Source organism: Equus przewalskii, chromosome 1, assembly GCF_037783145.1.
Source record: "Equus przewalskii isolate Varuska chromosome 1, EquPr2, whole genome shotgun sequence".
Lineage (NCBI taxonomy): Eukaryota > Metazoa > Chordata > Mammalia > Perissodactyla > Equidae > Equus > Equus przewalskii.
The window spans coordinates 42,891,634-42,906,442 of record NC_091831.1 but is presented as its reverse complement, the minus strand read 5'-3'; the positions used below and the strand labels follow the sequence as shown (position 1 = coordinate 42,906,442).

General features: G+C 37.4%; 1 protein-coding gene across 6 annotated transcripts in view; it reads right to left on the bottom strand.

Moving 5' to 3' along the window:
- Positions 1 to 14,809, bottom strand: part of PRKG1 (protein kinase cGMP-dependent 1) — a 1,115,575-nt gene that overhangs the window by 27,417 nt on the left and 1,073,349 nt on the right. For all 6 annotated transcript variants that reach the window (XM_070562421.1, XM_070562430.1, XM_070562440.1 and 3 more), the window contains one exon: positions 658 to 797. In XM_070562421.1, coding sequence (XP_070418522.1) covers positions 658 to 797 — 140 coding nt within the window. The remainder of the gene's footprint in view (positions 1 to 657; positions 798 to 14,809) is intronic.

The following is a 14,809-nucleotide window of genomic DNA, read 5'->3' as shown; positions in this document are numbered from 1 at the left end:
CCAATGTGGCTGATGTTTCAAGCGTGGATGCTTGAGCAATATTTAGTGGTCATGAACATGCAGTGAGTGTGGATATGCCTGAGAGGTAGGTAGGTTACACTTTACAAATATAGACATGTATGACATTCACGCATTGCTCACTTAAGTTCATGTTACACCCTGTTTTCAGCAAGTGCCACTGGAAAATTAGCTAGAAAAGCTTCTTCTGCATATTAAAACTTTCCATTATCCTCTTATTAGTGCTCTCAAAATACTGAGATGGAATAGTCATTTCATTTTTTAAAATCTTCAAAAAGTCTTCAAATAATTAAAGGTAAAATAGTATGACTTTTGATATTTTGTCTTTCAAGCATCAGAGGTCTATGTACAGTTTTGGAGTGACAGAGAGGATAAAAATGGAATGTTAGAAACTCTGATATCGCTTTTGGGAAAAACATGTTCTTTTCACAGAATCTGATTCTTTAAAAAAAGAATAGAATCAAAACTTCATTTTTAAAAATTTTTTTTTCAGTCAAACAGAACTTTAAAAAATCAGATTAAAAGAATGCATTTCTTTGTGTGAATGAAATGTGTAACGGTGAGTGCAAGTGGCAGAGGGTTTTGTGGTTGATATTCCGCTTGGAGCTGGAGCCTTCTGCCCCGGGGCAGGGTCCTTACCTCACTATGAAGTCGGAATGGGCCCCCTGCATGATCTGCTTCTCCGAGCGGATGTGCTCCTGCTGTCTTGTATTCACAATGTGGTATTTCTTGAGAATCTTCATGGCAAACGTTTTGGATTCTTCACTTTTCAACTGGACCTTAAGAAAGACAGAAGGAATTAAGTGAAAGAAAACCCACACAGAGCATTCTTATCCCCCAATTAACAGGCGCATGGAGCACTTAAATGATACCCAAAACACCACCTTCGTCCCACAGTAAATCCTTGTTGGAGCTGGGTTTAAAATCCAGGACTCACAACTACTGTCCAGTCTCATTCCACTGGTCGGATGAATGTTAACTAACTAGATTCCTAATTAGTTTTGTGCCCACTGGGATTATATTTGATGTTCACTGTATCATTTCATTTCATTTCACATAGTGTGTTTAAGTATACGTTATAGTTTTTCTCCTTCAATCAAAAAAGTAGACATAAAAACTGATTTCTTCTCTAATTTTACTTCAAGTCAGTGTGGCAAAGATAAGATCATCTGGGCCTTGATGCGCTTCCTGCTTAGTCCTAGTCGACAAACATTTCTGAAGTCATAAAATTCAGTAGTGCATCTTTGTCTCTGCTGAGACTGCAGACGTCTGTACTGTGACTTCTCTTTTTACATCCCAGTCTTTCCCTTCCCTCTAGTTAAAAAAAAAAGAAGAAAATTGTAACAAGATTCTTTTCAAGAGATTTTGAAAACTATTTTTTTCTTCTCAAACATTGGTGATGACTTTAATCTTGTCTGACCTCAAATGTTACTCCTTAGTCCTACTAAACTGGGGAAACTTAAGCTGAGTCTTGATGTCCCCACTGCTCCCATGCCTCTGTCACAGCCCCATATGACTCCCAGTGGCTCTGAAGGGGACTGAGTCCTCCAAATGCCATTCCTCAGACAGACTGCTGCTCTGTGTTCACTGTTTTGCCAGAAATTTCAACAAGGTGACTTGTAAGGAAAACAAAGAGAAATCACAGAGCTAATCACTTAATAGCACTATAAAAGAGTTATCATCTAGTGCTCTTGAGCAACAGAAATTCTCAAGATAATACCAAACAGCCCACATCATTTGGAACTAATGAAAACCTTGGGGAAATAACACGACAAGCTGTTTCTGTTTTTCAGCTGGAGTATCCCCATCCTCTTCAGTTGTGAATTGTTTACGGATTCATTTGGAGGGATAGCAAAGTTCCTCGGTGCCTTGTTCATGCACACATGGACAGACTGAATTCAATCTGAGAGGACATTAATGCGGCTAGTTCCTTAGATGAGAACACAAGGACACTACAAATAAATGGGCCTCGGCTTGCTGTTAGCATCTATGAATCTGTATGACAGGTTAGAGGGAAAAATGGAGATTTGAAAATGCCTTAAACAGCCAAAGGCACTCTACTCCATCTGTGAAACTCTTTAAGATGATAGATTAGTGTGATCCAAATGAATTTAGTTGTAGTTCATAATAAAACACAAAATGTGAAAACCCACTTCTAAAAGAAATCTGGACAGATAGGAAAAATGGCATGACAAATAAGCTGTGTCAGAGCACTCAAATTCAGCGAGAAATAAAATCATACTCCCTCTTTAGAGTCTTACTTAGTTAAATGACTCAAGACTCTTGTGTCGTTCACACTCCTAACGTAAAAATGGTTCTCTTTAGTGATGATGACACACATTTCTATTTGTGCATAGGGTAGAAGGAAAGAACTCTGCCTTTATGGTCACAGGTCTGAACTTGAATCCTGATTTCATTTTTCTCTCAGTTTCTTGGGCCAGTGGTTCAACTTCTCTGAGCCCCTGTTCTCGCTGAGGATCACACCAGCGACTGTACAGTCGTTGTGACCTTAAATGAGAAAGTGCCACCAAATGGGCATTCATTGATGTCTCTCTGCTTGTACCTTGCCTACCCAGCAGTCTCTACCACATAGGGTAGAGTAAATGCTGTCTTTAAAACAAAGCCAGGTCATGTCACTCCTCTACTCAGTACACTCCAGTGGCTTCCCTTCTCACTCATGGTAAAGACAAAGCTCTCACAAAAGCCTACAAGATCTTATACCATCTGGACCCCTGCTACCTGTAAGCTTACTCCCCCCTTACTCACTCTGCTCTGGTCACACTGACCATCTTCTGTTCCTTGAGCATGCCAAGCAAGCTCTTGCCTCAGGCCATTTGCACATGCTACTCTCCTGCCTGAATATTCTCCCACAGATATCCTCAAGACTCATCCTCTCAGTTCCCTAAGTTCTCTGCTCAAATGTTTCCTAATCAGAGTCTCTCCTCACACCAGTCTACATAAAAGAGTAACCGCCCACTTCTCCTTGCCCTTTTTTAGTGTTTTCTATAGCTCTGATCACAAGCTAATATAGTAAATATTTTCTTGATTACTTGTTTAGTATTTGTCTCCTCTCACTAGACTGTATGCAACCCGAGATTCGGGATGTTTTGTTCACTGTGCCTGACATAGAGTAAATGCTCATTAAGTATTTGTTGACTGAATCAAAGAAAGAATGAAACAAACCAAAGCAATTTGTCACTGGCAAAGCCACAATAGAGCTGGCATCTCAGCTCCACACTGTGTATCTCTGAGCTTAACAGGAGAAAAACAAGGGAAACTACAATGACAAGCATGTAGTACTTGGTCTTTTTCTTCTTTTCAAAAGTGCCCTTAATTTTGCATGAAAAAGAAGAAAAGATTTCAGCGTGCTAAGGCTGCACAGGAAATATATATGGCCCAATATCTATGTGATTCAGCCCAAATTTTTAGTTTTTATTTTTACAAGAATTTTTTTTAACCTTGCTTTCCCCTTGAATGACTAAGAGGAGCTATTCCCAATCATAGAGCCTACTAGATTAATAAAATCATCTCTAGGAAAATGTCTACCTGGCTGCCAACTAGGTCTTGGGGTCAATTAGCTCTTGAGACTATGCCCATCTCTTTAGACCCCATTTTCCTAGACTACACAACTCTTTAGTTCCCTTCCAATTAATAAATTCTATGACTCCAAGTGGATTTTCCATTTTTGTTATAAGCAGTTCACCAATGTTATACCTACACTTTGATGTTTTATGTAATTTAATGTAGCCAGGATATTAGGTAAAAAAAAAGAAAAAATTTCCTGCTTTTCTATTTCTTTAATAGTTTTGAACTTTATATTAGGGAGACTCTATGCAGGGAAATAACTGAAGCCATCAGGGGGATGTCAGAGCAAAACAGGAAGTGACTTTTATTAAACACCTGAGTGCTGGGCACATCCAGAGATATTATTTCATTGAGTCCCAACACCAACTCTCAATAGCAGAAGGAAGGTTTTGTTTGCTTTGGGTTTTATAAAGACTTCATCATCAATAACAACAAGAGTTAATGTTAATAAAGCTCTTATGAGGCATTAGGAGAGGTATGGAGTAAACGAGTTTTCTTATTTAATCTTCTGAGCAACACTTTGAGATAATACTATCATCCCATTTTTCAGATTAGCAAACCGAGGATTACCAGAAAGGTTCATATCTTGCCCTAGGCCACAGAGGTATCAAGTGGCAGAACTGGGTTCACGCTCAGTTCTTTTCGGCCCAAGGTATTTCCAGTAAGTGTGACTTCCCTTCAGCTGAATATGAAACAAATTAACAGCACAGTGATCGATGCTTTATAAATGAGAGTTTAAGAGAATTGGGTAACTCATAGACTCTGTGAGAAAAGCTGAACAATGTATTATTGCACCTAAGCTTCACTCAGGCTAGACGTGGTTTGGGAGACCAGCCAAAACCTCACTGTCATTTTCGGAGGCATTTATGGGGACTTCCATTTGTTATCAGGGATCTGGGGCACCTTAGTGCTTGAATCCTGCAAGGAGAGGCCAAGAGTAGGAGTCTGGGTGAGGAGAGGGAATAACAACTGGTGGGTGGCAGATGGCTGCTGCCAATGAGAGGTAAGTAAAAGCTACAGAGATTACTGGGAGTCAGCCTTATTAGCTGCCAATTTAGTACTTGAGTGGAGGCAGTCCTATTGTCTGGGACCACCTTCCTTCTTTGCACTCTTAGAGCATAGCCTTTAGTCAGAATCTCCATTTCCATTTTAAACTAGAATGCCACAAGGCTTACACGACCCCGGCTCCTGATAGGGAAGTCGGAGCACCGAATACTACTGGTGTGAGCAAACTCAACACAGGGAGTCTGGGATGCTGAAGCTAGTAAAGTTGAATAAAGCCCAACTAACACGTTCATCAGAAATCTCCTGATAAACCAACAACTGACTAAAGATCCTTCAAGGATGTTCAACTCAACATTGTTTCTAATGGCCAAATTTGGAAACAATCTAAATGTCCATGAATAGGAGCTTGGAAAAATAAATTATTGTACATCCATGCAATGCAACTGTAAAAATGACGACTTGAAAAGGATGAATTAACATTATGGAAAAATAACCAAAATGTATATATAAATAAAAAGATACGGGTTATAAGCCAGCATACATTTTATGATCCTATAAACAGTGTGTTTGTTTGTGAGTATATATCTATCTATATCTATATCTAACATAAATTTATGAAGAGACCATCAGGAATGTGTTCACTTATATGTTAACAATGGTTTTCCCTTAGGGAGATTTTTAGATGTTTATTACTGCTTTTTAGTTTTTTGAATTGCTTTATTTTTATACAGTGAGCATATCTCACTTTTATGCTGCATAAAAATAATAACTCTGGTCATGAAAAAAAAGTTGTGTCTTTTAAATTTTAATAGCTATTTACTATTGTCTGACTTTCTCAAAGGATTCCAGTTCAGTGGAAACCACTCTACTAGAATTCCATGAACGCAAAGACCTTGAGAAGTTGTATATAGCATAACAATCTATCAAGTTTGAGCTGAGCCACCCTATTCATCTCCTTAAAGGACATGCCATAATTTTTTTTCAATATAAACTCTTAATGTAAGTTATAGCAGTGTATATTTGGTGAGTCTAAGCTATAATGTTTTACTAGAAAAGTGTTGTAACAAAACTAATGCATGAACAATTTTAAGATGAAATTTAGTTTGCTTTTTATTTTTCCTGGTTGCCTAATTAATTATACCAGGTAAACTTGTGCTGATTTGAGATAATGATGATCTTTATTGTTACCTTGTAGCAGGTCAGCTAGAGATACAAAATGTGTTGAGTGTGGATGGAGGTAGGCAAAAGAAGAGGAAGGAATGTATATTTTTCTTCCTCTTCTTGCCCAGGAATCCTTCCCAGCCTAGGTGGTTAGGCACACTCCCTCGGCGGATTTCTCTTCCTGTGCAGATTATCCTAATGCCCCTCGGTGTAGAGGCTAATGCGCTGGTTGAGAGTGTGAGCTCGGAAATTCGACTACCTTTGTTTAAATCTCAACCATTTTTTGGCTTGCCATCTTGGACACGTTTCCGAAACTCCCTCTCTCCCTGTTTCCTCATCTGCAATATGAGGATAATCTTCACAGGTTACCTGTGAAGATGAAATAAAAGGACCTATATATCAAGAACCATGTCTGGAACAGAATGCACATTCAGCAAATATTAGCTGCTTTCATTCTTCTGTGCTTCTTAGTTTAGTGGTCTCTTTAGGCCAAAGCAATTTCCTCAAAATATGATCCCCCACAGGCTGAATGCCTCTTTGTACCCACGCCTGTCCCTAACCGGATTCACCTCAGTTCTACCAAGGGAATAAGTAACGGTTTGAGAAGCTACTTCTAAAAGTTGCCGATAATTGTACCACACTGGTTTTACTCTCAAATTTCCTAGAAAGGGAAAATGAACAAGCAAATGCAAATACTCAGTATCTTCCTTTTATTTTTTACAAGCAATGTTATGTGCTCTGTCAGAAATTAGAATTGGTGAAAGTTTCATTTACAGTAAAACAGTACTCAGTGTGAAGTGTCATATGCCATTTGAATGAATGTACGCTTGGGCAAAGTGGATCTTCATGTGGGAATTTCTGACAAAGATTCTGACAAGTTCTTAACTGTTGTGCTCCAGCTGGTGCCCAAATAATACTGACCTGAAGATGAGAGGCAATGCCACCAGCATTTTAAAGAGCTTTGAAGACATGCTTGCTGGCTGTATTTAAATATAAGCTTCCTTTCTATCTGGGATAGGTACTTGCCTTAGAAAGGCTCTTCTCCTGCTGGACTTCATTCTCTGCTCTTCCTGGGAGGGAGGGTTATGATCACAGCAAGGTTAAGACTGGCTCGGTACCCCTGGCTGTGAGTTGGTCCTTAGAATCTGTTTATCTCTTCATCTAGTTAACATTTTCATTCACAGTTCATAGTTTATTTTGCACTGTAGGTATCTTTTCTTTTCTTTCTTTTTTTTTTTTTTTGGAAGAAAATGACTTTCTGAACTCTCCTGTAATTAAAATGATTTCTTAAATTCAAGGCTTAAACTGTCCATTCACGTGGCTCATTATTATGCAAAATTCCTCAATAATGTGGTTCAAATTACATTTCCATGCACAACAGGAAAAGGGCATCTCCCTTCATGCCCTCATTTAAATAAGATAATGTTAAAGAACAAAGGTGATGAAGTGGGCTTAGAAAAGCTTATATAGGAAACCTGGGTTCTGGTCCTGGGTCTTTCACTAATAAGCTTATGATTAGTCATACAACCTCCCTGGGCCTCAGGCCACCTCTCAGAAAATGATCGGCCAAACTATATTATCTCTAAGGGCTCCTTCCAGCTGGAAAATTCCATGCATCTGCAATTTGTCATGATAAATATGCATTTTTACACAACGTTAGTTATAGTTAACCTTATGAAAACAGCCCAACAAACATGTGTCAATAGCTTGGGACAAAGGAAAAGGGGGAATTACCTAAGTAACACAAAGGTAGTTTAAGGAAACAGGATGGTCCACGGTGGAAGTAGGACCTTGAGTTTATAGTACATGCATGTTCTGTTGGGAGGTGGAGGTTTTATTTTCTCTGTTCTCTCAACCTCAACACCTGAAGGTGATTGATTTCTTATCTGTTGTATTCTGTGTGTTACTAATTTTCAAAGAATATGTATTGGATAAAAACAGCAGTAGCTTTCCCGAGAAGAAGAGCATTAAAACAGGCTCCAAGGCATAAGGTAATCTAGCCAGTCATGGTCATTGTAATAGTTGGACAACAGCAAGATGGGAACAGCAAAGATTTTCTCTAAACAAAACAGCATGCAACTTCAATCAGGCATCCATGTTACGTAGTACAGCATAAAATCATTTCTCTTTAAACTGGGAGGAAATAGCTTTGTATGTAATCCAGAAATAATTTGGCAATGGGTCTGTATTTTAAGATTTAAATAGCCCACTTTTAATGCAAATTGAGGTAACTGTAGGAATTCGTGAAGTTCCACAGTGAAAAGGAAAGTTCTCTAAGAGAAAAAGGAAAAGAAGGAAGGAGAGAAGGAAGGAGGGAAGAATGGAAGAAAGGAAGGAAAGGAAAAGGAAGAAAAAAAAGAGGAAGAAAGTCCTAGACTGAGAGAGGGTGAGGAGTCTATCAGAAAGAGAGAAAGAAGAGAAAGATAGACAGGAAGAGGGGAGGGAGGGAGAGAGAATGGAAGCCCTAGACCGACTGAGAGCCAGGGTCCTAGCCTGTTAGATTAACTGTGTCTAACTGCTGGAGTGGGCTTCTCTCTGCGCCACTTACAGTTCTTAACCAGATTCACCAAGGTAAGCAGAAGGCCCATAATAAAACTTTAACAACCAAGTAAACCAGGAAGCCAACGATGAGACTTTCTCTTCATGCATTAGCACCAGGTTGTTCTGTCTCCATCATTTTCCAATAATCCCCTCTGGCCAGACAACTCTTCAGGATCCTATCAGATACTAGCCTCACACCACGTTCAGGAAACAACATAAACAGTGCTGTTCTGCAGCAGCTGAGCACAGTAACAAAGCTGAAGCAGGTGTAAAGCAGCCAAGAAAGGACGGCAAAATTCAAGAAGAAAAAAAGACATGAAGTTGCTGTTCAATAAACACCTGGGTATGAAGATGCATATTGAACTAGCTGTACAATTATACATGTAGAAAATAAGGCCAGTTAGTGTAAAACAAAGTTTTAGTTAAAAAAATTATGCACTAGAAAAGGCTAATCTTTAGAGATAGAAAGTAAATTAGTAGTTGCCTAGATCTGGGGGTGGGATGGAGAATATTTGCAAATGGCAGAAGGGTTCTTGTTAGAGGGAGAGAAATGTTCTAAAACTGGATTGTGGTGATGGTTGTGCAATTTTATGGTATGTAAATTATACCTCAACCAAGGTTTTAAAGAATTTTAAAAAGAAGAAAAGGCCAGAAAATGTGTGCTCTTCTCTTTGATTGTGAGATAGTTATATTTTTTAATTTACATTTTAATGAACTAAATGTCAGAAATGTGTTTCTCTCTTTCTTTCTCTCTTCAATAAAAGTTCCCCAATTAACCAAAACTATATTTCATTTTTACTCTAGTTTCTGTGAACTATTAACATTTTTTAAAAATTATCTTTTTTAATGACTTCTGTACTTACTATTTAAAGTCCTAAATTCAAAAAAGTGCTAATTTCAAAAAAAAGATAGGATCATGGGTCAATTTAAGCAAAATGTAAATGATTATCAAAAAATTCTTTAAAATTTATGTATTCAAATAATAGGTATTTGTTAGACAATGCCTTTTAATATTTTAATAATGTACAAACTGCAGTCATATGCAAGTTCATGTCATCTCCTAGAGCCTCGTTTTCCTCACTTATAAAATGGGAATAAAAATGATCTTATCTTACAGACACTGATATTGAAAGATCAAATCAGATAGCATATGTGAAAATACTTTGAAAATTTAAAACTGCTACGTAAGAATGATTATCATTTCTACCATGACTTCCAAGATATGAGGGAATGCTAATTAAATTGGATAGTCGTAAAAAGTATTTTACTACTACAATTCATGATTAAATCTATTTTTAAATTAGTTATTCCAACCAAGTGAATGAAAGAGAAAGGATAGAAAAAATTTATCTGTCAGAATCTAAGAAAGTTTTACTTTCACAGAGAAAGAAAAAAACAATATCATTGCTCTGACTCAAATAATGTTTTTGGACCTGACATACTAACGTGCCCACATATTCAGAAAGAACTGACTGACCACATTCATCAAAGAAAGGAAAATTTTTTAAGTGCACAGAAAGCTTCTATTTCTACAAATTAGTAATGGATTGTATTCCCCAACATTTCCTAACCAAAAATGCTAATTGTTATATGAGATTTACTTTTCTCTGTGTAATAGTGTTACAAATTTCCAGCAAACATTAACTAAAATCGTAACAGAAAAGCTCCTGTTTGTTTTCAACCTGTTGTTAAAATCTCTTTTCTCAGTTTTATTCCTCACCCTTTCCCTCTGCACTACACAATAACATGATATGTCTTCGTTTTTAGTCAACGTCTAAAACTTAAGAGTGAACCACGGCATCCAGGTGGATACATGAGGGAGGACAGCATAAGGAACTTGTCACAGCCTGCATGACACTTGCCCAAATGACACAGAGAGCACAAAGGATGAACCATGAGTTTAACAGAAATGTCAGAGCTGGAAAGCTTTCCGAGATGAGGAATAGAGGCATGGCACTGTCATGTGGTAAAGATTTTATGTGTAAAACTTCTTATTTCAGAGATAGCCATTAAGTTATATATATATACGGCCAGGTATAGCTATGCCATTTTCAAAACAAAGGCGTCGAGAAAAGCAGCTTAGTTTAATTTATTTTATCTATGCTTTTTCATTTGACTCCATCTGCCATTTGCACGAGTGATAACCAAGAGAGAGACTCTCTGCTTTCCTCCCTTGTTTTCTTTCCCACGTTCACCTCAACCCCCCATCAAAAATGCCAATGACCCCATTTGCTCCGTTAACTTGTATTTAGACTTAAAATTCACTTCTACAACTAGTGACAAGAAATATCAGCAAGTGTCTACATTATTAACTTCAAATTGATCAAAAGACAAGTAAAGTTATTTTCATAGAGGAGATAGTTTCCATTTTAATTTTTAAAAAGACATTTAACTTTCAGTTTGGAGGATGATCAGAAAACAGATGTCACACTTCCTATCTTTAATTACGGCCTGAACAAAGATTTGGACTATTTTACAGAAATCACTGACAAATCAAAGAACACTTGTGATTTCCCTCAAGGAATTACCACTGATTCGTTTTGACTCAAAAAATTACTTACTTTGATTCAAGATTGTTTACTGAAATGTGCAATTTAAATAGACCATTTCACTTCCCTACAGTACCTGTGTTAAATAAACCTTATTTCATTTTGTAGTGATTATTACAATTAATATTTGTGATTTTATTACTTATGACACTTTTTAAATTGTTTTCCTTCAGCAAATAATCAAAATTTTCTTTCCCCTGCACAAGATCTGATTTCTATGCAGAATCTCACTCACATAAAAAAGATACTACCTGTGACAGTTTTAAAACTTGTTTACACACTTCTAAATTGATCACTTGTACATTTCACATACTTTAACTTATTCTAACACTCAAAGCACACTTGTGACCTGAAACTTCACATAGATGGAGTTGAGGATCACAAGTCGACACTTCAATTTCTTTCATTTATTGACTGTGAAGGTTTAAAATGAGTTGAAATGAAATAGAATCATATTGCAAAATTCAACTCTTTGAGATGTGATCAGATTAACTCATGAAAGGTTTTGCATTCTAGTCATGCTTTTGAGATGTAAGGCATAAATAACTTTGTAATTTTTTAACTGTTATGTACTGGAGTAATTTTAAACAAACGGCTTATAATCAGGTCTCAGTGTCTTAATATATGCTGCATTCAAACTTCGGCCTTTCTGATATTAAAAAAATAGTATAACTTCTTCCTATCTGTTGTTTTTATCCTTCAAATTTTTCACAGGATTTTGTACAAATATAAATTACTTCAAATGTAGTTAAGCTAGTTCAACACATATTTACTGTTTTTTGCTTATGCTAACTTGTTCTATGAAACATAGTCACATTAAACATTTAAACTGCTTTGTTCATGTGGATGCGGAATCCGAGATTGCAGCCATGACTATACATTGGTTCCCATTGGTTTAGCTTATTTGTGACTTTTTGGGTATTGATAATCTCCTCATTCTTCCTGTGAACTTGCAAGGCAGCTGGCCGGAGCTAGGGACTAAGAACCAAGCTATCTGGCCCACAAAAGCTCCTGATCTCACGGCTCAGTGCTAAAACTAATATGTGGCATGTGTCAATGGCAACGGGGAATATTAATACGAGAGATAGGGTATGAATTAGCAATAAATTAAATGTATACAGTTGATGAGCTACACTGAAACATACAGAATTATCTTGCTTATTTTTATTTCCAGAAAGCAAGATAAACCATTTAATTTTATTTAAAAGTACATGGCTATTTTCAACATTGCTAATATACACAAGGGGACTGCTTTTCCCTCTTATGGAATGGATCTCTCTTTGAAAGTGTTTACAAAAATTTTCGGGGATGTGGAATACATTTTGGCACAAAGCAAACTACCTTATTCAGAAGACGAATTATGATGTGTATTTCTGGAAGCAGTGCCACCTAAAAATAGCCTGTCTAGTCACCTTATAGTGTAGTCTTTTATTTCATGGATGCAAGATCAGAACTGAGTCTGTGTTTACTTATTTTGATCACTTGACCTAATGCCTAAAAATGCCTCATGCCTTAAAGTCCAACCTCCTTTTAGAATATAATACAGTTATACTCTATCGATCAGCTACTAATTATATTTCTCATTGCTCCCTCACACAACTTCTCCTCTAGTCAGACCACTTGCTTTGGTGTCCTGTGAAAACATGTGGCCTTCTCTGTTGTAACCTTTGCCTGAAATGGCCCTTCCGCATCTGTTCATTTAAATCCCAACCCATTCTCTAAGGGCTGGCTTGAGTCGTGGGTCCTCTTAGAGCCTTCTCTACTTCCTCTGTCAGGTCCAAAAGTTCTCTTTCTTTCTGAAATACTGAGAACTCTTCTGTATAGTTTAGAATTTAATAAAATACTACAAGGACTTCATTTGCTATTTTTCATAAGAGTTAATCTCATCTCCTTACTTAGGAGAAGGCAGAAATTCCTTGAGGTCAGAAATCAGCTCTGATATATCTATATCCCATAAAAAATATTTCGGGATTTTTTTTAATGGATACATTTTTGCTAAATGTGATGTGCCCATAAATTCACTGGGTAAAAAAATCAATTATGTCACAGAAAATAAAACAGCGAGCATTGACCAAAGTGTAACTTTTGGATAAACTGCTTTATCATCAATTATCTTAAGCCTTGAAAAGATATGTCCAGTGCCTTCTAGATTTACACTGATCTTTCTAGGCTCACATGCAAGTTTGGAGGAGGAATTGTTAACATTTTACTTTACTGTAGGTCACTAAGTTCAAACGCTTTTAAAGACAAATACTCATTTCAATAGATACTAGTATATAATTTCTATAATTTCAAAAGACGTGTAAGAAAGCGTTCTATTTCTTGTCATTCATGTAGTCTACGTCTATCAATATACAACTATCAACATACAAAAGAAATACATTCTACGGTAACAAGATGAAGTCATGCATATCTTACTTTATTTGCATATGTCAAACTAGAGAGATTTTACTATCTGTGATTTCTGCTTAGAAATTGTTTTGTGGTCAGATATTTTAGGAGTGGCAGTATATTGTGACTGTACCTATTATGCTCGATTAGTGTTTATTGAATTAGATTTTCATTAGCTATCTGAATGACCTACTTTCTTAGAAATCAATGCTATTTAGCACAGTTAATATTTGTGTCAGTTTTTATTCTTTTGAAGAATAAACTTAAAACGAGATGACGTATTCAATAATACACCAAGTAAGTTTGCCTAGGGAAAAGCTGTGTTAAAATGAGGCAGACTTTGAGAACCAACTCAAAGTCCTTGCTCACTTTGGTGACAGAGCAGACAAGGGCTTGGGGCCGCGGGGTTTCCCTGGGTATCCCGTGCAGCATAAATCACCGTGGACACAAACGGCAGTGCTGCCCAGCCATCCCACAGCTATTCTATTTCACTGCCGTGTGGCTTGGCAGTAAGAGGCTCTTAAAATGTTTTTGTCTTATGTGGGGTTTCCCTGTGGAGTTAAGCTGTTCACCTTTCATAATAATGAAACAAAACTCTGCTGACTGAGCAATGGGCTTATCACTTAACCTCTTGCTTAATCACCTCTTAGTTTCTATTTTTTGTCCAGTTGGTTTACATAGCCCTCCAGGGCTGCTTGCAGGCGATGCATAGTGCCCAAGCAGCTGGGAAAAATGCCATGAAGGTGGTATGGAGGCCTGTATGCACAACACACAGGCCATGTTACCCAGATGTGGTTGACGCGTGTGGCATGGTTCTTGCAATTTCTTACTACTTTGCCGCTTCTTGGGCAATCCAATTGTAGCACAGAAGGAATGTGAGGTGACCTTTGTACTCCACTTGGCAATAACCGGGACCTTATTATGCCCAACCGAGGTGCTATGGTTTAAGAAGGCTGTGGAGAAACTGGATACGATTCAGCAGTCTGCACGAAAACAATTTCCTATTGAGAGGTTAAGAGGTGGGGCGCTACAATTTAGAAGAGAAATGGATACATAAGAGCAGGCTACTTCAGGTGCACAAAGGTTCAGTGTGAGAAAGATTGAAAATTGTTTCCCATCTCCATTCATGACAGACCAGAAAGTAAAGAGATTTAGTGGTTTTGGGAATTTAATAGAAGCTATCACTGAAGGTCATTTGAAGACTTCAGGCCCTTTCTTACATGAGAAAGATGCTTGTACTCTCAGATTTTGGCCTAGCAATGGGAGAAAAAGAGTACAATTCTTCCATTCCCTTCCTTTTCTATGAGTATAGCTGGAAATGATAAATAGATAGCTACCATCAGCACATCTTAATAATAGTAACAACACCGACAACACTTACTGATCTACAGTGTGCGAGGCACTATTTTGGGGACTTTAACTCATTTAATCTTTGCAATCTTGCCAGTCACATATCCTATTATTAACATGACTTTAGAGATGAGGAAACTGAGGCTCAGAAATCGGAAGCAAATGACTAAGCACACACAGCTGGGAAGATCTGAATCCAAAAAGTATAA